General features: G+C 30.7%; 9 protein-coding genes across 9 annotated transcripts, besides 4 other annotated features; 5 read left to right on the top strand and 4 right to left on the bottom strand.

Annotated features, from left to right (window-relative positions):
• The first annotated feature begins 3,314 nt into the window (after positions 1–3,314).
• Positions 3,315–5,840: a mobile genetic element.
• A 706-nt stretch (positions 5,841–6,546) lies between these two features.
• TVAGG3_0821730 (2-5A-dependent ribonuclease family) lies at positions 6,547–7,215 on the top strand (the record flags this gene model as incomplete). The annotated part of the gene is made up of 1 exon (XM_001291344.2): positions 6,547–7,215. One exon carries the CDS (start codon positions 6,547–6,549, stop codon positions 7,213–7,215), a length of 669 nt encoding a protein of 222 aa, XP_001291345.2.
• A 320-nt stretch (positions 7,216–7,535) lies between these two features.
• Positions 7,536–7,662: a mobile genetic element.
• A 1,608-nt stretch (positions 7,663–9,270) lies between these two features.
• Positions 9,271–9,314: a mobile genetic element.
• Positions 9,315–9,424: 110 nt separating this feature from the next.
• Positions 9,425–10,552, bottom strand: TVAGG3_0821700 (unfolded protein binding; the record flags this gene model as incomplete). The annotated part of the gene is made up of 1 exon (XM_001300976.1): positions 9,425–10,552. One exon carries the CDS (start codon positions 10,550–10,552, stop codon positions 9,425–9,427), a length of 1,128 nt encoding a protein of 375 aa, XP_001300977.1.
• A 225-nt stretch (positions 10,553–10,777) lies between these two features.
• On the top strand, positions 10,778–11,755 carry TVAGG3_0821690 (uncharacterized protein; the record flags this gene model as incomplete). Its single annotated transcript, XM_001300975.1, has 1 exon — positions 10,778–11,755. The coding sequence occupies one exon, from the start codon at positions 10,778–10,780 to the stop codon at positions 11,753–11,755; it is 978 nt and encodes a 325-aa protein (XP_001300976.1).
• Positions 11,756–11,953: 198 nt separating this feature from the next.
• TVAGG3_0821680 (regulation of endocytosis) lies at positions 11,954–12,547 on the bottom strand (the record flags this gene model as incomplete). Its single annotated transcript, XM_001300974.1, has 1 exon — positions 11,954–12,547. One exon carries the CDS (start codon positions 12,545–12,547, stop codon positions 11,954–11,956), a length of 594 nt encoding a protein of 197 aa, XP_001300975.1.
• Positions 12,548–13,076: 529 nt separating this feature from the next.
• On the top strand, positions 13,077–14,357 carry TVAGG3_0821670 (protein kinase protein; the record flags this gene model as incomplete). The annotated part of the gene is made up of 1 exon (XM_001300973.1): positions 13,077–14,357. The coding sequence occupies one exon, from the start codon at positions 13,077–13,079 to the stop codon at positions 14,355–14,357; it is 1,281 nt and encodes a 426-aa protein (XP_001300974.1).
• A 244-nt stretch (positions 14,358–14,601) lies between these two features.
• TVAGG3_0821660 (uncharacterized protein) lies at positions 14,602–15,205 on the bottom strand (the record flags this gene model as incomplete). The annotated part of the gene is made up of 1 exon (XM_001300972.2): positions 14,648–15,196. One exon carries the CDS (start codon positions 15,194–15,196, stop codon positions 14,648–14,650), a length of 549 nt encoding a protein of 182 aa, XP_001300973.1.
• Positions 15,206–15,469: 264 nt separating this feature from the next.
• Positions 15,470–15,927, bottom strand: TVAGG3_0821650 (dynein intermediate chain binding; the record flags this gene model as incomplete). Its single annotated transcript, XM_001300971.2, has 1 exon — positions 15,628–15,927. The coding sequence occupies one exon, from the start codon at positions 15,925–15,927 to the stop codon at positions 15,628–15,630; it is 300 nt and encodes a 99-aa protein (XP_001300972.1).
• A 576-nt stretch (positions 15,928–16,503) lies between these two features.
• Positions 16,504–18,793: a mobile genetic element.
• A 314-nt stretch (positions 18,794–19,107) lies between these two features.
• On the top strand, positions 19,108–19,584 carry TVAGG3_0821630 (protein of unknown function, DUF4106 family; the record flags this gene model as incomplete). The annotated part of the gene is made up of 1 exon (XM_051248055.1): positions 19,108–19,584. The coding sequence occupies one exon, from the start codon at positions 19,108–19,110 to the stop codon at positions 19,582–19,584; it is 477 nt and encodes a 158-aa protein (XP_051083530.1).
• A 99-nt stretch (positions 19,585–19,683) lies between these two features.
• TVAGG3_0821620 (protein of unknown function, DUF4106 family) lies at positions 19,684–20,116 on the top strand (the record flags this gene model as incomplete). The annotated part of the gene is made up of 1 exon (XM_051248054.1): positions 19,684–20,116. A coding segment is annotated over one exon (433 nt), but the record flags the coding sequence as incomplete, so codon positions are not given.
• Between the last annotated feature and the right edge of the window lie 781 nt (positions 20,117–20,897).

Genomic DNA, 20,897 nt, shown 5'->3' with positions numbered 1-20,897 from the left:
TGATTTTGGGGTTGTTTTGATAGTATTGTCAAATGTAATGATGTAAAAACATGAATTTATTAGTAAATACATGCTCGTGTTTGAGTAAAAATAGATATTTGTTGTTGTGAAATAAGTATTTGATTTCTTGTAAATCTTGAATGAAAACAATAAGTTCGTATCAATGGGAAAATCGAATATGTAGCTATTTAATTTGTATCAAAAGAATTTTTTAATGAGAATTTAAATTTCGAAGAAATTTGTTATGTATCGTTGAGTTTTGTAATTAAAACTGATATGTTAATGATGTGATTTGCTTTTTTAAAACATTTATTAGTCTTGATGAAATAATTTTTCTTTTAGTTAAACATTTCTTCTGAGTTTGCTAATAAAGACGGAGTCCTTTGTGAATGTGACATAGGCGCCCGAGAACCGTATGCACAAAAACTCTTATTGGGTGTCTTGTCTTTAGATATTCTTTCAAAAATATGCCAAATTTGATTGATGATTTCTAAAAAAGTAATCTAATCATCTGATGCCATTAATTGTATTTAGAAAAAAAATTCGTTCTTTTAATTTTTTAAGAGTATCACAGCAGATGATTAACTTTCCTTGATTTACGATACAACTAATTCACCAAATGCAGAAGTGCAATCGAATACAAACAATCGAATCTCCTAATTGATGAATCAAATAGTCCATTTTTCATTGAATTATTTAATCAAATCGTCTCTAATCATAGCAATCCTCCAAAATCAATCAGTAGTACACATGTTATCTTTGATCAATTCTTACGTTATAAAGAGAAGAGCACATTTATATGATCTCAAGTATATTTTTGATTTTTTTTTACAAATCTTGTCAATAAGACATTTGAAGTTGTTACCGATACAGTTACATAATTTTGAGATACAAATTCACCGCGCAATATTATTTTATTAAACTAAAACAGAGATAATTTTCTAAAAATTTAAATCATACATTGATCAGTACCTTGTAGAAGATACACATATTGATTTCAAATTCGTATGCATTGAAATGTTCGACGACATTTACACTGTTCGTTTTGAACCTATAATTATTCCATTTATAGTTGAAATGACAAAAATTTACCACATCAAGATAAGCGATGATACAATCGAATTGATCTCACATTTCAGCATGATACAAATATCAATAATATGTAAACTAAGAAAACATTATTGATATACTTAAGGGTGCACCCGTATGTACGTTTATTTGAGAGGAGGAGGATTACCCTCTCAATTTTGAGGGATTCGTTAGTTTATTTTCTCGATGAATATGCAATAAAATTTGATTTTTACCTTATCAATATACTTCATATAATATACACATGTTCATGTAAAAACTTTTTTCCAAAATCCTCAGGAATTAAGGGATTTTTGAATTTTAAGAATTTTTTTTCGAATTTTTTCGAAAAAAAAAATATTTTCAGAACAGCCCTAACGGCTAAGATTTAGGAACAATGTTAAGTAGAGATGCGAGTTTCCGAATTTTTTTAGCCCTGGGATGTCATAACCGCTGCGGTTTTGTAAAATTTGGGATAAATTTTGACAATCCATTTTTTGTGGGATGTACGTTTATATCAATTTGCTCGGCGTTTGCCGAGCTATTGTACAATCCTACTCGAATTCATTACGCAGCCCTGGTCACTCAAAGGCCAGGGCATACAATTACAAAATAGTAGAGTGAGACTCTTCTAATTTCTTCCAATCACAAGGAAGATCTTAGAAGAGCCTCACTCTACTCGAACACATTACGCAGCCCTGGTCACTCAAAGGCCAGGGCATACAATTACAAAATAGTAGAGTGAGACTCTTCTAATTTCTTCCAATCACAAGGAAGATCTTAGAAGAGCCTCACTCTACTCGAACACATTACGCAGCCCTGGTCACTCAAAGGCCAGGGCATACAATTACAAAATAGTAGAGTGAGACTCTTCTAATTTCTTCCAATCACAAGGAAGATTTAGAAGAGCCTCACTCTACTCGAACACATTACGCAGCTCCTGCTCAACAATGAGCAGGTCTTACCACTTTGAGAGGCTTTCGTTCGAGTTCTGATGCAGATCCCAACGCGAGCGAGAGTCTCTCAAGCAAGCTTCTAATTCGTAGCTAGAGTTTCACTCTTATGAACTGGCAGCCAATTTGAGAGACTTTCGCTCGAGATCTAATGAAAAATCAGAACTCGGCCAAAAATTGCCCAAACAGGCTTGTAATTCGTAGCTATAGTATTGATCGTATGGATGTGTTGCCAATATGAGAGACTTTCGCTCGATGTCTGATATTGCATCAGACATCGAGCGAAAGTCACTCAAAACAGCTTAGACATGTCTATTTTGACGGCATTAAATGATTTCATAGGAAATGTCTCAGTTGTTAATTAAGTTCACGTGAGCTTTTATGAATGAAAATAAGTAAAAAAAAAGAATTTTCTCAAAAAAAATTGTGTACGCATTGAAATTTTTATCTATAAATTTAGATATGTCATCAATAATATAATATAATTTTAAATTCGTGGAGTACACTTGGGATAATTGAATATGGGCTACCCCATCCCAACCTCTCAAACTTCCTCTGAATTTGGACAAGGTATCCCAATCCCAAAGACCTATCTGAATAAAATGAAATAAGTATATTATATATATTATTTATTTGCTAATAATGAGCATAAATCGCTAAAATTATGAAGAAATTAAAAATTAAAAATTAAAATTAGAAAAAAATGTTGATTTAATGAGAGAATATTGTATAAAAATAGAATTATTAGCTAAAATACGTATTAATTTTATGATATTTCAATCACATTAACGAAAATCGCCCATTTTTAATTCAAATGGGCGGGAAAAAAAATAAAATTCCAAAAAAAATTGAATTGGGGAAACGATAGGGGACGGGATATGAGAAACCCCATATGTTTGGGAATTTTTCGCATCACTAATGTTAAGTATCAAAAAGAAAGGAGGTCTGATATAGACAACATATATCGTTGAAGGTTGAAAAAATCTCTAATATTTGAGCCCAAAATTTCAAATTTTGATTTTTTGAAAAAAGAGGCCACCCGTATGTACGTTTATTTGAGAAGAGGAGGATTATATTTTTGAAAGGGTGAAACATTATGAATATGTTAATTATATAATAATATGTATTATTATAAAAAAGAAAAAAATAAAGCACGTTAAAATTTTTCTTTCTTGATTTTTTACAAAATCTACTTAGAATTATGCAAAATATGACTAAATAATTATAAATTTCAAGTTAAATTTTAATTTTGATAAATAATTTAAATTTCAAAATATCAAGTTCAGTTCGACTGAGAAAGGGACAGACTAGCCCATTATCACTTTTTAATTTAGCAAATGAACGCTTATGGAGTGGAGTTTTTGGGTAAATCTGATTTGCTTATAAATGAAATAAAATCAAAAGAAACCATATTGGCATTATATTATGCAAAAATAAATGATCTTACTTAGTACTTTTAAAGTTAATTTCAGAAAAAATTTGACACAATGGTATCCGGCACATACAAGTGGTGTACAACCAAAATATAAGTTAGTTTAAACATATATTGCTATATCTCATGATCTTACTTAGTACTTTTAAAGTTAATTTCAGAAAAAATTTGACACAATGGTATCCGGCACATACAAGTGGTGTACAACCAAAATATAAGTTAGTTTAAACATATATTGCTATATCTCATGATCTTACTTAGTACTTTTAAAGTTAATTTCAGAAAAAATTTGACACAATGGTATCCGGCACATACAAGTGGTGTACAACCAAAATATAAGTTGGTTTAAACATATATTGCTATATCTCATGATCTTACTTAGTACTTTTAAAGTTAATTTCAGAAAAAATTTGACACAATGGTATCCGGCACATACAAGTGGTGTACAACCAAAATATAAGTTAGTTTAAACATATATTGCTATATCTCATGATCTTACTTAGTACTTTTAAAGTTAATTTCAGAAAAAATTTGACACAATGGTATCCGGCACATACAAGTGGTGTACAACCAAAATATAAGTTAGTTTAAACATATATTGCTATATCTCATGATCTTACTTAGTACTTTTAAAGTTAATTTCAGAAAAAATTTGACACAATGGTATCCGGCACATACAAGTGGTGTACAACCAAAATATAAGTTAGTTTAAACATATATTGCTATATCTCATGATCTTACTTAGTACTTTTAAAGTTAATTTCAGAAAAAATTTGACACAATGGTATCCGGCACATACAAGTGGTGTACAACCAAAATATAAGTTAGTTTAAACATATATTGCTATATCTCATGATCTTACTTAGTACTTTTAAAGTTAATTTCAGAAAAAATTTGACACAATGGTATCCGGCACATACAAGTGGTGTACAACCAAAATATAAGTTAGTTTAAACATATATTGCTATATCTCATGATCTTACTTAGTACTTTTAAAGTTAATTTCAGAAAAAATTTGACACAATGGTATCCGGCACATACAAGTGGTGTACAACCAAAATATAAGTTGGTTTAAACATATATTGCTATATCTCATGATCTTACTTAGTACTTTTAAAGTTAATTTCAGAAAAAATTTGACACAATGGTATCCGGCACATACAAGTGGTGTACAACCAAAATATAAGTTAGTTTAAACATATATTGCTATATCTCATGATCTTACTTAGTACTTTTAAAGTTAATTTCAGAAAAAATTTGACACAATGGTATCCGGCACATACAAGTGGTGTACAACCAAAAATATAAGTTGGTTTAAACATATATTGCTATATCTCATGATCTTACTTAGTACTTTTAAAGTTAATTTCAGAAAAAATTTGACACAATGGTATCCGGCACATACAAGTGGTGTACAACCAAAATATAAGTTAGTTTAAACATATATTGCTATATCTCATGATCTTACTTAGTACTTTTAAAGTTAATTTCAGAAAAAATTTGACACAATGGTATCCGGCACATACAAGTGGTGTACAACCAAAATATAAGTTGGTTTAAACATATATTGCTATATCTCATGATCTTACTTAGTACTTTTAAAGTTAATTTCAGAAAAAATTTGACACAATGGTATCCGGCACATACAAGTGGTGTACAACCAAAATATAAGTTAGTTTAAACATATATTGCTATATCTCATGATCTTACTTAGTACTTTTAAAGTTAATTTCAGAAAAAATTTGACACAATGGTATCCGGCACATACAAGTGGTGTACAACCAAAATATAAGTTAGTTTAAACATATATTGCTATATCTCATGATCTTACTTAGTACTTTTAAAGTTAATTTCAGAAAAAATTTGACACAATGGTATCCGGCACATACAAGTGGTGTACAACCAAATCTTCGACTCGATGAACTTGTCATCGAGTTATATTCCAGTGTTGTTCCTTCATTCCTGATTAAGTTGCAAATTAAAGTCTGGATTCAGAGAGAAGTGTTAAAGTTATCAAAAAGTCACAAGAGATTTCGAAGAAATGACACAATTTAAAAAAGTCGAATGCATCAGTATGCTTGAAGCTGTTCAGAAAGGTCTGAAAAATGATACACTTGATCCCAACATTGTTTACTCAACATTAAAAATATTATTGCAAAGAAAACATTTGATTTAATAAACATTTAATTTATTATAATTAATTTTTTATTACAGTATAGTAAAAAATGCTATAAATAAATTATTATATTTTATTAAAATGTGACTTTTAATAGTAAGTGAATAAAATAAATCAGGAATTGGGAAAGAAATAAGGTTAATTAAAAATAATGAAAATTACAAGTTTAAGGTTAATGAAAAGTGACAATGGGCGAGTTTGTCCCCCACTCCAGTTCGACTATGTATGTAGTAATTCCTCAATAAAGTGCCAAAACCCTATTAAAATATATGAACATTTTCAACATTTTAATGTTTTTATTTAAAAATTTGTTGGAATATGAGCTTCAAACAATTATTATGTAAATAAAAATAATTAAATATATGTATTTATTCGTATTACAACCGTAGTAAGTCGATTCTTCCTTTCTTCTACTGAGTTTTGAATTTGATTTCGAATTGTAAAGAGATTCAAAGGGAAAATACTAGCGGATAAAAACTACCTCCATGAAAGGGTCATAATGGAGTCAAGTTGTATTTTTTGATATTTTTTTGCTTTTCGAGCCTAAATAGGTAGCCAAGATAATGCCTAAAAATAAGGTTCTAAATTCTGAAGTTTACATGATCCTCTCGTGTGCACCCTTAATATATGACTAGTCTTATATCCAACATCTCTACATTAATTTCGAGAATTAGTATCTACAAAAATCATTTATATCCTATTTGGGATTTGATGTTTAATTTTTTGACAAATACGAATTGTATGGAATATGCCGAAACAATGAATTGTTTAGTAGCAGTAATAGAATGCAATATTGAATTAGATGAAATTGATCAAAACAATATGCTTTTTTAAAACATTAGTATCTGATAAATCAAATAAATTGAATTTGTTACAGAATTCTTTAACTGTAAGAAGATGTTGACAATTAAAGTGTTATGTTGAGAGCAATTAATGGTCACACACGTGTTCTGCGACTTCTTCTTTCTGATCCATCCATTGATGTCAATGCCACTAACAACTCATCACGTACAGCATTGATCCGGGCAGCTCGTGACGGACATTTCGAAGCTTTAGAACTTCTCTTGAGTTTTCCAGGCATCGAGAAGAACATCGTCGACAAGAAGAATCGCAGTGCTCTTCATTACGCAGTTCTTCTCCACCACAAACAGTGCGTTGAGTGTCTTCTGAACGACAAAGATGTCAATCCACAACTTCCTGATGATTCTAGTTTCACACCTCTTCACATCGCTGCATCTAATGATTTCTCAGACTTAATCCGTCTTTTCGCCGATCGAGATGACGTTGACTTGAACTGCGTCGACTCAATCCAGTGGACACCTCTCCATGTTGCCGCTAAATGCGGCTCAACTAGTTTCGTCGAAGAGTTGCTTCAACACGAAAATGTCGATGTCAACCGTCAGAACTTGATGAAGCGAACTCCTATTTTCAACGCTATTGAAAACGAAAAAATCGAAGTTGTCAAAGTTCTCCTTTCTCGTGAAGACCTCGATTTGAGTGTTGTTGACAGCGAAGGACACACAGCTAAAGACGTCGCACTCCAGACAAAGAACGAAGATATCATTAATCTTCTTTTAAATAAATGAGTTTTTTTATTTTTTTTGTTTGTAAAAAAATTATTTTTAATAATAAAAAACGATAATAATAAATCCTTGAAAAATTAACGCACTTGTCTAAAGGAAAATGATAAATGATGTTACGTATTGGAAGCATATTTATCCTGCTTTACAGAAATATGTTGAAAAGTGAGTAAAGTTATGAATAAACTGATCCTAGTGAATGATATTGTATTACACAGAAATTGAATGCGACATTTGAAATTGTTTGCAATAGCGAGAGAATAGATTATTGAATGACAAAAATGCATCTTGAGTGTCTTTACTTATACTTGTAATGACAAATGTTCTTAAGGGTGCACTTACGCGTATCTGACTTTAATTCAAATTTCTGACAAATGGCGTGAAGTGTCATTGAAAATTAACCTTAAACATCTGAATCGAAGGACATGTAATACAGGTGTAAGTGCACTCTTAAGAAAAATTTTCCACTTCAAGATAGCAATGATATAATAGAATTGAATAAGAAATCGTTAAATTTATTATCCAACATCTCCCAAAGATACAATGTCCAATCATTTGTAAACGAAGAATATTACAAAATATCATCGAAATAACAATAATTCTTTTTGCTATAGTTTTATTCTTTCTGTCATAGCAAATTTCTATTATAATATTGAACTCTTTATTGAAATATCAGTTTGTTAATACTTAGATGCCTTACAAAGAAAACCTATTTCGAAATTAAGAGCCATGTTCCCGATATTATTGCATTACTATATCAGTACTAATTATTTAAATTCACTGTAACAAATACGAACTCTTTGAAAATTAAATTGAGAAATCAAGCCGCATCATCTTTTGAATATAAAGTTTTTCATATTTCAATTGATATTAAACAATTGATGAATGCTTTCGTTAATAATGGTCTTTAATTACAATTTTTTGATTATATAAATTCATAAATCATGAATATTAACGCCTTCGTCTAAAGGAAAATTGATGATATAAATCAAAAGCAGATCTCATAGGCTTTTTATCTAAAATAGGATAATCAACTTCACACAGATATGATGAAAAGTGAGAAAGATTATGAATAGAATATATATTTCGAACATTATTTGTTGTAACTGCTCTATATATTTTATCTGTTCTGTCACAGAAAGAATCTTTAACTGTAATTGAACCAGAATAATCTTGATAAAATTCTACTCCTGGTCCTGTGTTTCCAAGAAATGAACAGTTTTCAATAAGAACAGTTGATCCAAATGCATAGAATGTTCCATAATCAGATTTTTTGTGTTCATTATTCAAAACATTACAAAAATTAAAATTATAGTTACCATAATATATATCTAAAATTACGAAATTTGATGTTGTGTTACAAAATGATGAATATGTTACATTACTTAGACTTGTTGGTTCATATAGAAGTATTCCTGCTCCATAGTTTGCTTCACAGAAACTTGTGTTGATTGATTTAACTCCAATATTTCCATATTTAGGATAATTTGTATAAGGTTTTTCTAAATTTCCGCATGCATAAAAAGAACTTTCATAAAGATAATTTTTATTATTTGATTTAGAAACTAACCAAACATATGAATGATGTCCCCAGGAGTTTGTTTTTGATTTGTAGCCACATGTTCGGTATTGAACAATTGAACTATTACAAATAAAGTAGAGAGATCCACCATCTGTATCACTGCTGCAGTTATTAAATGAACAATCTGAGTTAAGAAACTTATTGTTTGATCTTTCAAAAGAAATTGCACTTTTAGTTGTAATTGTGATAAATATACAGTTATATAAGAAGCATTCATTATTTGTTGATCTTGCTTGAACGTTTGTACCTTGAATTGGTTCTGAATTAGGTGATGTATTGTAAAATAACTTCCAAACATCATCAGGTGATTGATCATGATGGATATTCTTCTTTTGCTTGCCAATGAATTCATAAAATCATGAATTCTCTTGATTGAAAATCAATCAAGAACATTAAAATTAAAGTAGGGGGTAACACCATGATTCAAAAATTCCCTTCAAATTTATTTTATTGAAGAAGAATTTTTAATTGATGATATAAATAAAGAGACATTCACTATTTTTGACAAAATTCTAAAATTTCAATTCTTTTGTCGCACTTTTTTTGACTACAGATCCATGTATATAAGTATCACACTACACCAAAAAAATAAATGCTAAATTAAAAATATCGATGTTATAAAAAAAATATAATTTACAATTCTTTAATTTTGTTCTTATCATCTTTGTTCTTTCCTTCCTGTTCATCGACCTTCTTCACGAGGTATTTTCTCTCAGGGTTCTGTATTGTGTAGTAAAATTCTTCGATTTTGTCATCCATTACACCCATGTCGTCTGTTACAAGGATGTTATCCCAAAAAGTGGCAGCGTGGTCGATGTAGTTGTCCATTCCGACGTACAAAAGTTTTTCCGGTTTGCCAAATTTCGGATCTGGGTTATATTCTGGATTTTCGATGATTCTTGGCTTCCAATCACCCTTGAAAGCAGGATTCTTTATTCTTCTTGGCTTCCAATCAATCAAGAACTCTGGATTTGGTACTAATGGTCGCTTCCAAGGTCCATCAACTTTATCATCCCATAATGCTGGCTTTCTAGCATATGGATTTGGTATTAAACGAGGTATATCACGCCATTCTTCTGGTGGTAAGTCTTCTGGATCGTCTATTTCTGCTTCGTCGACCCAATCTTTTGGTTTTTCGTCAAATGGATCTTCAACAAGCCTAGGATTGCAGTAATTGAAGTCTTCTTCAAGTGTTGCCTCACGATCAACCCAGTTATCCATTCTGATTTGGTAAGATTGGTTCGCAAAGATGATTAAAGTGTATAAATGTGTTAACTGGTCATGAAATGTCATTAAAGGTTTCGTAGATACGTATTCTGATCTATTACGCATGATTTTGAACTCTACGTGATGTCTATCCCAATCGTGGAAGTCTTGACCAAATGAAATTTCGTAAAAACTCTTCGGATTGTGTGTATTTTGTCTGAAATTGGCTCCGTATAGTTTCAGTTTTGTCGAAGCTGTACCTAATTTGCCTTCATTTTTAACCATGTACTGAAATATTAAATCTCTGCCAGAAGTATTAAAAGGTTTATCTAATTTGCAACTAATAATGTACATTTTATCATCTTGTGTAGCTACTAAACCACGTTGTTGCTTCTTATCTACATAGTATCCACCTGCACTAACATCAAATTGACCTAAAGAGGGCCCGCGCTTAGTTTTCGCTCCAGTAATCCAGCGGCTCTTCCAGGCGGGACTATCAAATGTTTCCCAGAAATATATTGTTGAAACAGTAAATGTAGAAAATATGAGAAACATTTATTTTTAGATTTTTTTTTGTTACGAAATCCTGAAAATTTGAAACAAATTCCGAAATATACTACCTATACATTCTTCTACCTTTTTACATCATAATTAATCTCCGAAATTGATTATAAATTGGATTTTGGATTTACATTGATCAATTGTTCTCTCTAGTCTAGGAACCACTAATATACATCACACTGAGAATGGTTTAATATGTTCTAAATCATAAATGTGTTGATGAAAAGTAATGAAGTTGCTGCATTTGTTGATAGCTTTGCTCAAAATCCAGCGCAAGATATACCAGCAGAGTTTTTAGATCAATTAAAGAAATACTCAAGCTATGTTGAAGAATTCGACATTGTTACAATTACAAATCAATATAATTTCATACCAAAGAACGTTGAAAAGATACTATCAAATCCTTATTTATGCTCTGAAATGCAAGTTTGCGACCTTATCACTGATATATTGTTTAAATTCATAACAGCAAGAAACAATCCAGGAGATCAGCCATCGCTTTGGGCAGCAAATTTATTACGGAAACTTGGAAGTCAACAATCCAAACTACATTCGCTCTTTGGATTGCCAGGAAACTTAGTTATTAAAGCAGTAATGCATTATCCACGAGAATATATGCAATCCATTACAGATGAAGCACTTTCAACTATTGCTCTCTCATCGCCTCCAAAAAATCTTATACCATACTTACTTGAAGAATTAGAAAAAAGAAAATTAGAAATTCCTCCTCAACTTATTATGTGCATTGATATTGCATCTCCAAACATCTCACCAGCATTGATGATATCAATCTTTAACATATATATCAATGCTCCAACCATCCAATTTGCAGAACAATTAGTTTCTGCCATAAAAATACGCCCACAGATTCATATAATGTTTATATCAGATTTATCGATGTATAATATTTCCAATTTAAAAAATTCATTGGAAATTTTAGGATCTGTGATATCTCAACAAAATTTTGATTTTCCTCTTTCTTGTTTGTATTCACCAGTCATACAAGATATTGCTGATGAGATCCAATACACTTATAAGTCAATTACTTCAACACAATTAGAATTTATCTCTCAAACATTGAAAGAATTCACAAATGACCAGATTCCTTTCCTATTTCCATTAGTTTTAGAATTTCCATTATTAGGAAAAGCTATTTTAGATATTGATGAAAGAGTTAGAGAATTATTTTCTTTATAATGATATTTTTGTTTTTGTTTTGTTTGAATATAAGTCATAAAATCATGTTATAATATTAAAACCTCATAATTTTTATCGATATTATCAATATGATTGAAATGCTCATATTAAATTATGCAATTTGAATATACAATGCACACAATTCAGGAAAAATACATGTTTTTATGATTTTTTATTATAAACATTTAACAAATAATATTAACAACTACAGTATGAATTATTTGAGTTAGTTGTATCAATAAGTTCTGGTGCATTCTCACCAGGAGCTGTAAATTGGCCATTTATTTGGCGTGTGTATAACTCTGAAGCTAATTTTTCAAAAGCGTTCTTAACATTGTCGCCTGACTGAGCAGAAGTAACAATTGATTCTAAGTGATTTGATGTAGCAAATTGTTCAACTTGGTTCGGACTAACTTTTCGTTGAGATTCTAAATCAGATTTATTACCGACAAGAAGAACGTAAGAGTTTGGTGAACATAATGTTTGAATATCATTAAGCCATTGCATCAATTCGTCAAAGGAATCTAAACTTGTAATGTCATAAACTAAAAGAACTCCAACAGCATTGCGAAAATATGATTTTGATATTGCTCTATATCTTTCTTGTCCTGCTGTATCCCATATCTGTAATTTAACTTGTTTTTCGTTAACTATTGTTGTATAATGACTATAATCAGCACCAGTTGTTGAAATTTGATCGTTATCGAATTTTCCATTTATCAATCTCTCTACTATCGATGTTTTTCCAACACCAGAGCTCCCAACGACCACAACTTTGAACTTATACTCCATAAAATTTTTGAACGATAGAAGATTTTAGCAATTCAAGTTTTATTCAGAACTATAAAGGTCGATTTTTAGAAGAATAATTTCGCCGTAAATCTTTCTCATGAGGGGAAATTTTATCATCCAAATTGGCAACCCTAAATGAACAACCTAAATAGAATATATTGATTAACTTTTTATTAATGGTATGAACTTCTTTGCAAAAGCCTTATAAAAAGGCTACAATGCTTATGTATTGTCAAATGAAGATAGCTATATTGAATTTGTTTCACTATAGCATTTTAAACAAGTTGATAAGCGTCTTCAATATGTTTAACAAAGAGAGGCGAAGAAAGTAAGCCGATGAATATCTTATTGCAATAGACTTAAATAGCGTTATAATGTTATCTCATAGATATGAACATATCCAAATTTTATAATTATATTCGAAAATTTTTCCACATATATATCATGATATTTTTCTCTTAATGAATTTCAAAAATGCTTAATATGATAAATTCAAATATATAACATAACTTTCTTTTTAAATATTTTAATGTCTGAGCAAGACATTCATCCAAAAAAATACTATGAATTACGAAGTATCTATGAATACTACATCGATTCGTACAATGGGTTGTATAAGCTAAAAACGGAAAATGAAGAAGAATTAAGCTCGATTTACAAAATGATCAAGACAAATTTGATTGATTCAAAGAAATATATTCCACAATTAATTTTAAAAGATATTTTAAATATCATTCCATATAATAATCGATATATAAAGTCATATTTATCTCATGCCAAATTCATATCTGATGATTATCATGTAAAAGAGGTCAGTAATGTTAGACACATTTCAAATCTCTTGTTTTACAAAGAATATGGAATTAAATTAGGCAAATCTTATGATTTCGGAGAAATTGACTTCAAAAATCTAGATATTCATACAGAAAATACAATTTACAAAGCAATTATGTATGATGACAAAGAAAGATTCATCACATTCACGGAAACAGATGATTTTGATGAAAAACAGAAACTTGAAAGCGAATTATATCCATATTATTTTGGTGGATTATCATTACTAGAATTGTGTTGTTATCACGGAGCAGTTGATTGTTTCAAGTTATTAAGAACGAAATTTGACTCAGAAATAACTCAAACATGTCTACATCTTTCATTTTTAGGAGGAAATCCAGATATTATTAGTGAATGTTTGAACAATCAAAAACCAGATAAAGGTTGCATGACCTTCGCAATTATTTCACATAACATTGATTTTGTTACATTCTTGATGAACAAATACAATATAGAGATCGATTTGTATTATTGTGGATATTATCAAAACCTTGAAACATTTTTAATTTATTTTGATCAAACTAATGATATTAACAAAGTTTTTGTTTACTCAGCAACATTTGATATTCCATCCCTTTGCAAATATTTCCTATCACATGGCGTAAATATCAATGAAAAAGCTGGAAATGAAAAGACTGCGCTTCATAGTGCAGCACAAAATAATAGCAAAGAAACAGCAGAACTTCTTATTTCATATGGTGCAAATATTAATGAAAAAGATAAATATGGACAAACTGCTCTTCATATTGCAGTAGAGAATAATAGCAAAGAAACAGTCGAACTTCTAATTTCACATGGTTCAAGTATCAATGAAAAAGATAAATATGGAAATAGTGCTCTTCATTATGCAGTAGAATTTAGTAAAGAATTAACAGAGCTTCTTGTTTCGCGTGGCGCAAATATCAATGATGAAGGTGAAGATGGAAAAACCGCTTTTCAAATTGCAGCAGAGAGAAATAATAAGGAAATAGCTTAGCTTCTAATTTCACATGGGGCAAAAAATAATGTTCCTGAATAAGATGCTTCTCTTTCCTTTTCCGATGCTTTTGTTATTACATTATCTCTTTTATAACAAAAGAGAATAAAAATAACATAGAATTTTAGACTTAATTTTCAAATTTGGGAAAATCTTTAGGAAAATCAGTATATTAAAGCATTATTAGATAAATGAACTCGTGAAATGTACTTGGTATATGATACAATGAAATATCGGTGTAAAATAATATATAAATGTGTTTAGACAAATTTGGAACTTTGCAAATAAGTTCATTGCGGGATCCAAAGCCCATTAGAATCGCCTTTAACAATAACAAATGATATTCTTCTTCTCTTCCAATCATGAATTTCAGCATAAGTTGCTGTTTTAGAAATTGTAGCAATCTTATTCATGCACCTCATTCGGCTTAAGCAGATCGATGATTTAATCCTCATCGGTAACTCTATATTAACTGTGTCAGGAATAAAGTCGAGAACTCCGAAAACAAAGCCTAGTTCTTGAAGGCAATCCTCTTCAATATGAAATGTTTGAGGCACAAGAATTCCGAAAACACCATAGTTTTTGTCTGTTGGGAATAAAATTCTGAAAGTTGGCCAATTCTTCATATCTCGACCAAATAAACTTCTGGCTCGTTTATTATATATACTTTGTTCGTGTTTTAGAGTGTTTAAATCGCCTTTAACAATTCGATATACAATTTTCTGTTCTAAAAATGGTTTTTGTTCGACTTTTACTTTTGCAAACAACGAAAGAAGGAAGAGAGCTAGTAGTACAATTACTACAATTAATATCGCTATGACCAGTTTCCAGACCTTCATTTCGGAAACCGCCAAAAAAAGCTCTGACGGAAGAAAAATCGCTTACAATGTATGATTTTAGAAATCTGTTCAAGTAAATAATTTTCAAATATGCTTAGCAGTTATATTTCTAGCTGTTGTTTTGTCAAAATTAATGAATTGCCAATGCAAAATCAAGAAAAATATAAAAATAATGGAATAAGATTATGACCACAATATTACTATTGAAACTAGAGGTATTTTAAAACAGCAGGAAATGGAATATCAAACATTTAGCTTTAATAAATATAAAAATAGATAATTAAGAAAGTTAGCTTCACATAAGAATCAATCTTTGCTACTTGTTGAAATAGAGTTAAATAATTAGTCAATAAAATCAAATAAGATATGCCAAAGAAATAACCATTGGAGATGCATAAAGTAGCAATAAATAATATTGTAATTTGAAGAAATTATTGTTCGAGTGGAGTAACTTTCTGGAAGACGATTAACGTATAATCATCGCCTGGAGAAACAAGGATTTCATAGTTATCGGCGCGGATACGAAGGAATGTGAGGTCATTTGTTGGATCGAGATCGCGTACCATGCAGCGGGCTCTTTCAATTAGAGGAGAAAGCTTCTCAGCAACTTTGTTTTGATCGTATTGCTTCAAAGCTGCATGTGTGATTTTATTCTTTCCATCAAGAACAAGAATTCCATCAACTGTTTTGTTGCCCACAATTCTTTTCAGCGTCTGGTCTACTTCAGACATAATTTATGTGATACGTTATTAGTAAAAGTGACAATTATACGGTAATCTCTTTCTTTATTCCTAATATAAGGAATTGATTAAAATATTATCCCCAAATGATGTATTGAAGAAAATTTCCAATATCTACAAGAAATTTGGGAATTTGAAAATTAACACGCATATGAGTTACCAATAATTTTTGATTTTGGCTATGGATACTTACTATATAGGGGATGGATATTTGATGTGCGAAGTATCGCATGAAAGTTATCGGGCCGATTTTGAGATAATATTCAATGTCTTTCTCACAACATATAGGATATAATTGTACTAAGCATATAAGACATATACTTATGTTACTTATAAGGATAAATTTATTAACATAATAGACATATAGGATATAATTGTACTAAGCATATAATGCACACGATCAATTTAAAGTTTGCTTTGAGTTTTAAAAATTAACATCAAATATCATTCGGAAATAACATCCATTTCATAACGAACAATGGCAAACTATATAAACATTATATTATTTATTAAAATTAAAAAGTTTTTTTTGACCTACCATGTTCGAAAAAATTTCGGCGCCAAAATGAGTGGGGGACAAACTCGCCCATTGTCACTTTTCCATTAACCTTAAACTTGTAATTTTCATTATTTTTAATTAACCTTATTTCTTTCCCAATTCCTGATTTATTTTATTCACTTACTATTAAAAGTCACATTTTAATAAAATATAATAATTTATTTATAGCATTTTTTACTATACTGTAATAAAAAATTAATTATAATAAATTAAATGTTTATTAAATCAAATGTTTTCTTTGCAATAATATTTTTAATGTTGAGTAAACAATGTTGGGATCAAGTGTATCATTTTTCAGACCTTTCTGAACAGCTTCAAGCATACTGATGCATTCGACTTTTTTAAATTGTGTCATTTCTTCGAAATCTCTTGTGACTTTTTTGATAACTTTAACACTTCTCTCTGAATCCAGACCTTTAATTTGCAACTTAATCAGGAATGAAGGAACAACACTGGAATATAACTCGATGACAAGTTCATCGAGTCGAAGATTTGGTTGTACACCACTTGTATGTGCCGGATACCATTGTGTCAAATTTTTTCTGAAATTAACTTTAAAAGTACTAAGTAAGATCATGAGATATAGCAATATATGTTTAAACTAACTTATATTTTGGTTGTACACCACTTGTATGTGCCGGATACCATTGTGTCAAATTTTTTCTGAAATTAACTTTAAAAGTACTAAGTAAGATCATGAGATATAGCAATATATGTTTAAACTAACTTATATTTTTGGTTGTACACCACTTGTATGTGCCGGATACCATTTGTGTCAAATTTTTTCTGAAATTAACTTTAAAAGTTACTAAGTAAGATCATGAGATATAGCAATATATGTTTAAACTAACTTATATTTTGGTTGTACACCACTTGTATGTGCGATACCATTGTGTCAAATTTTTTCTGAAATTAACTTTAAAAGTACTAAGTAAGATCATGAGATATAGCAATATATGTTTAAACTAACTTATATTTTGGTTGTACACCACTTGTATGTGCCGGATACCATTGTGTCAAATTTTTTCTGAAATTAACTTTAAAAGTACTAAGTAAGATCATGAGATATAGCAGCAATATATGTTTAAACTAACTTATATTTTGGTTGTACACCACTTGTATGTGCCGGATACCATTGTGTCAAATTTTTTCTGAAATTAACTTTAAAAGTACTAAGTAAGATCATGAGATATAGCAATATATGTTTAAACTAACTTATATTTTGGTTGTACACCACTTGTATGTGCCGGATACCATTGTGTCAAATTTTTTCTGAAATTAACTTTAAAAGTACTAAGTAAGATCATGAGATATAGCAATATATGTTTAAACTAACTTATATTTTTGGTTGTACACCACTTGTATGTGCCGGATACCATTGTGTCAAATTTTTTCTGAAATTAACTTTAAAAGTACTAAGTAAGATCATGAGATATAGCAATATATGTTAAACTAACTTATATTTTGGTTGTACACCACTTGTATGTGCCGGATACCATTGTGTCAAATTTTTTCTGAAATTAACTTTAAAAGTACTAAGTAAGATCATGAGATATAGCAATATATGTTTAAACTAACTTATATTTTGGTTGTACACCACTTGTATGTGCCGGATACCATTGTGTCAAATTTTTTCTGAAATTAACTTTAAAAGTACTAAGTAAGATCATGAGATATAGCAATATATGTTTAAACTAACTTATATTTTGGTTGTACACCACTTGTATGTGCCGGATACCATTGTGTCAAATTTTTTCTGAAATTAACTTTAAAAGTACTAAGTAAGATCATGAGATATAGCAATATATGTTTAAACTAACTTATATTTTGGTTGTACACCACTTGTATGTGCCGGATACCATTGTGTCAAATTTTTTCTGAAATTAACTTTAAAAGTACTAAGTAAGATCATGAGATATAGCAATATATGTTTAAACTAACTTATATTTTGGTTGTACACCACTTGTATGTGCCGGATACCATTGTGTCAAATTTTTTCTGAAATTAACTTTAAAAGTACTAAGTAAGATCATGAGATATAGCAATATATGTTTAAACTAACTTATATTTTGGTTGTACACCACTTGTATGTGCCGGATACCATTGTGTCAAATTTTTTCTGAAATTAACTTTAAAAGTACTAAGTAAGATCATTTATTTTTGCATAATATAATGCCAATATGGTTTCTTTTGATTTTATTTCATTTATAAGCAAATCAGATTTACCCAAAAACTCCACTCCATAAGCGTTCATTTGCTAAATTAAAAAGTGACAATGGGCTAGTCTGTCCCTTTCTCGCGCCAAAATATTATTCAATAATAAGAATATAACATTAAAAAAAAAAGGTAGTGGGGCCTCCAGGCACTTCGTGCCCTCTAGCCCTGAAGATGTTTAGTATAACTTTGTCCGGACAAGTAAGGGTCTATCGTCGCTACAGGAAAAGTTACAGGCGTTCCAAGGAAGTATACTTTGAGAAGCCTTTTCCCCTTATAGAATGAGATAAGACGGTTATTTTACAAAACTGACAACACTTTGACCGAGTAGTTTTTTGTGCTGAACAAAAAGTGTCATATAAACATCTGTCAAAAACCGCTTTTTAACTTCACTTAAAATGCCACGTAAGCTACGTAAGAATATACGTAAGAGGAAGAGAGCATTGAAACATCCAATAGTAAAACTGACACCACAACAACAGTTGCAACAACAAATTATGAATGACCCCACTATGTTGCAACAAATGTCAAGCAACCCTATGCTTTTAAGCCGAGTTATTGGTGCACAGAGTGGAGGTTTAAGAGCGGCACTTTTAGCGAAAATGGCAGGCTATGGTGGAGCTGCAGACGGAACAGCTTATAACCCTCAAAGTCAAATGAATTTGAGTTCACTCAAAAATCAAATAACAGATGTCAAAAAGTCAAACATAGACATACAGAAACAAATAAGTGAAAACGAAAAGAAACTAGAATATGACAGACACACAAAGAAACTCAATGAGTTAAACGTAGAGAAAAAGAAGAAAGAAGAACAACTGAAAGAACTAAGTACAGAGGAATATGCGAAAAAGTGTCAGAAAAAGCAGCAGAAGTAGCAAAAATGGAACAAGATGTTATAAATTTGAAAAAACCATACTACTCAATATAAAGTACTGAAAGATGAAGAGATAAAACAAAAAGCCCTGAAGACATATATGGATAGCGATGAGTATAAAAAAGAAGTTGAAGCAAATGTAAAGGCAGAAAAACTTTTACAGTTGCAAAACCAAACCGTACAGTATGAAAACTTAGCACAAGAAAGTAAAAATAACGACGCAGCCATGCAAAAGGCAATGAAAAGCGCAGAATATATAAAAGCTAATAATGACTGGTTAGATGCCCAAGCCAACGCCAAAGCAGCCCAACTTATAGGGTCAATAAGGACAAAAATACAAGCGGATGAAGACAGTTCAAATGAAGCTTTAATGAATGCTGACTTTAAGAACGCCTTCGAAGCTCTTCATAGTAAGGTGAAACTAGTGAACGACTTCTCATCTGGAAAGAAACTGAAGTCTGAAGGTTTCGACAACGAGTTAAGAGAAGTAGCACAAAATATGACGAAAATAACAGATGCAGCAACGAGACAGGCAGTTCAAAGTGCCTATGACGCCGTTAGAGCAACTGTTGTGGAAAGTCAAGAAAAAGAGTTACAACAGACCAAAACAGACCTAGTAAATGCTTTCTTAAAAACGAAAAGTCAGGTAGGACATTATGCTGCAGATGGAACATATGTGCCAGCTGGTGGAACTTATATACCAGCTGGTGGAACTTATATACTAGCTAGTGGAACTTATATACCACCAAACCCTCCAAGAGAAGCACCTGCACCAGGACTACCTAAAACATTTACATCGTCACATGGACACAGACACAGGCATGCACCAAAACCAACACAACAACCAACACAACAACCAACAGTTCAAAATCCAGCACCACAACCAACAGTTCAAAATCCAGCACCACAACCAACAGTTCAAAACACTGCACAGCAACCAACAGTTCAAAACACTGCACAGCAACCAACAGTTCAAAACCCTGCACAACAACAACCACAAACAGAGCAAGGACATAAAAGAAGTAGAGAACAAGGAAACCAAGAATTCTTAAAAATGCTTAAGGAAGACTATGGTTACCCAGATACTCTTGACTTTAGTGACAGATATAAAGAAGCTATTAGAAAGTTCAAGGAAGGAAATACTGACCCGAACCTATTTAGCTTTATGGTTCAGCACCAAATGGGATATAATTTCAAACCTGGAAAATACAAGCTCGCTAAGGGATATGATTTAATAGCATATCATCCAAATGACATGACTGAATTTACTCCGAGATATTTGGTGTCAGAGCTAAATGATAATTCAACTCTCTT

The sequence above is a fragment of the Trichomonas vaginalis genome, chromosome VI (genome assembly GCF_026262505.1).
Source record: "Trichomonas vaginalis G3 chromosome VI, whole genome shotgun sequence".
Lineage (NCBI taxonomy): Eukaryota > Parabasalia > Trichomonadida > Trichomonadidae > Trichomonas > Trichomonas vaginalis.
Note: the sequence above shows the minus strand (reverse complement) of the source record. Positions and strands in the feature narration are given on the sequence as shown.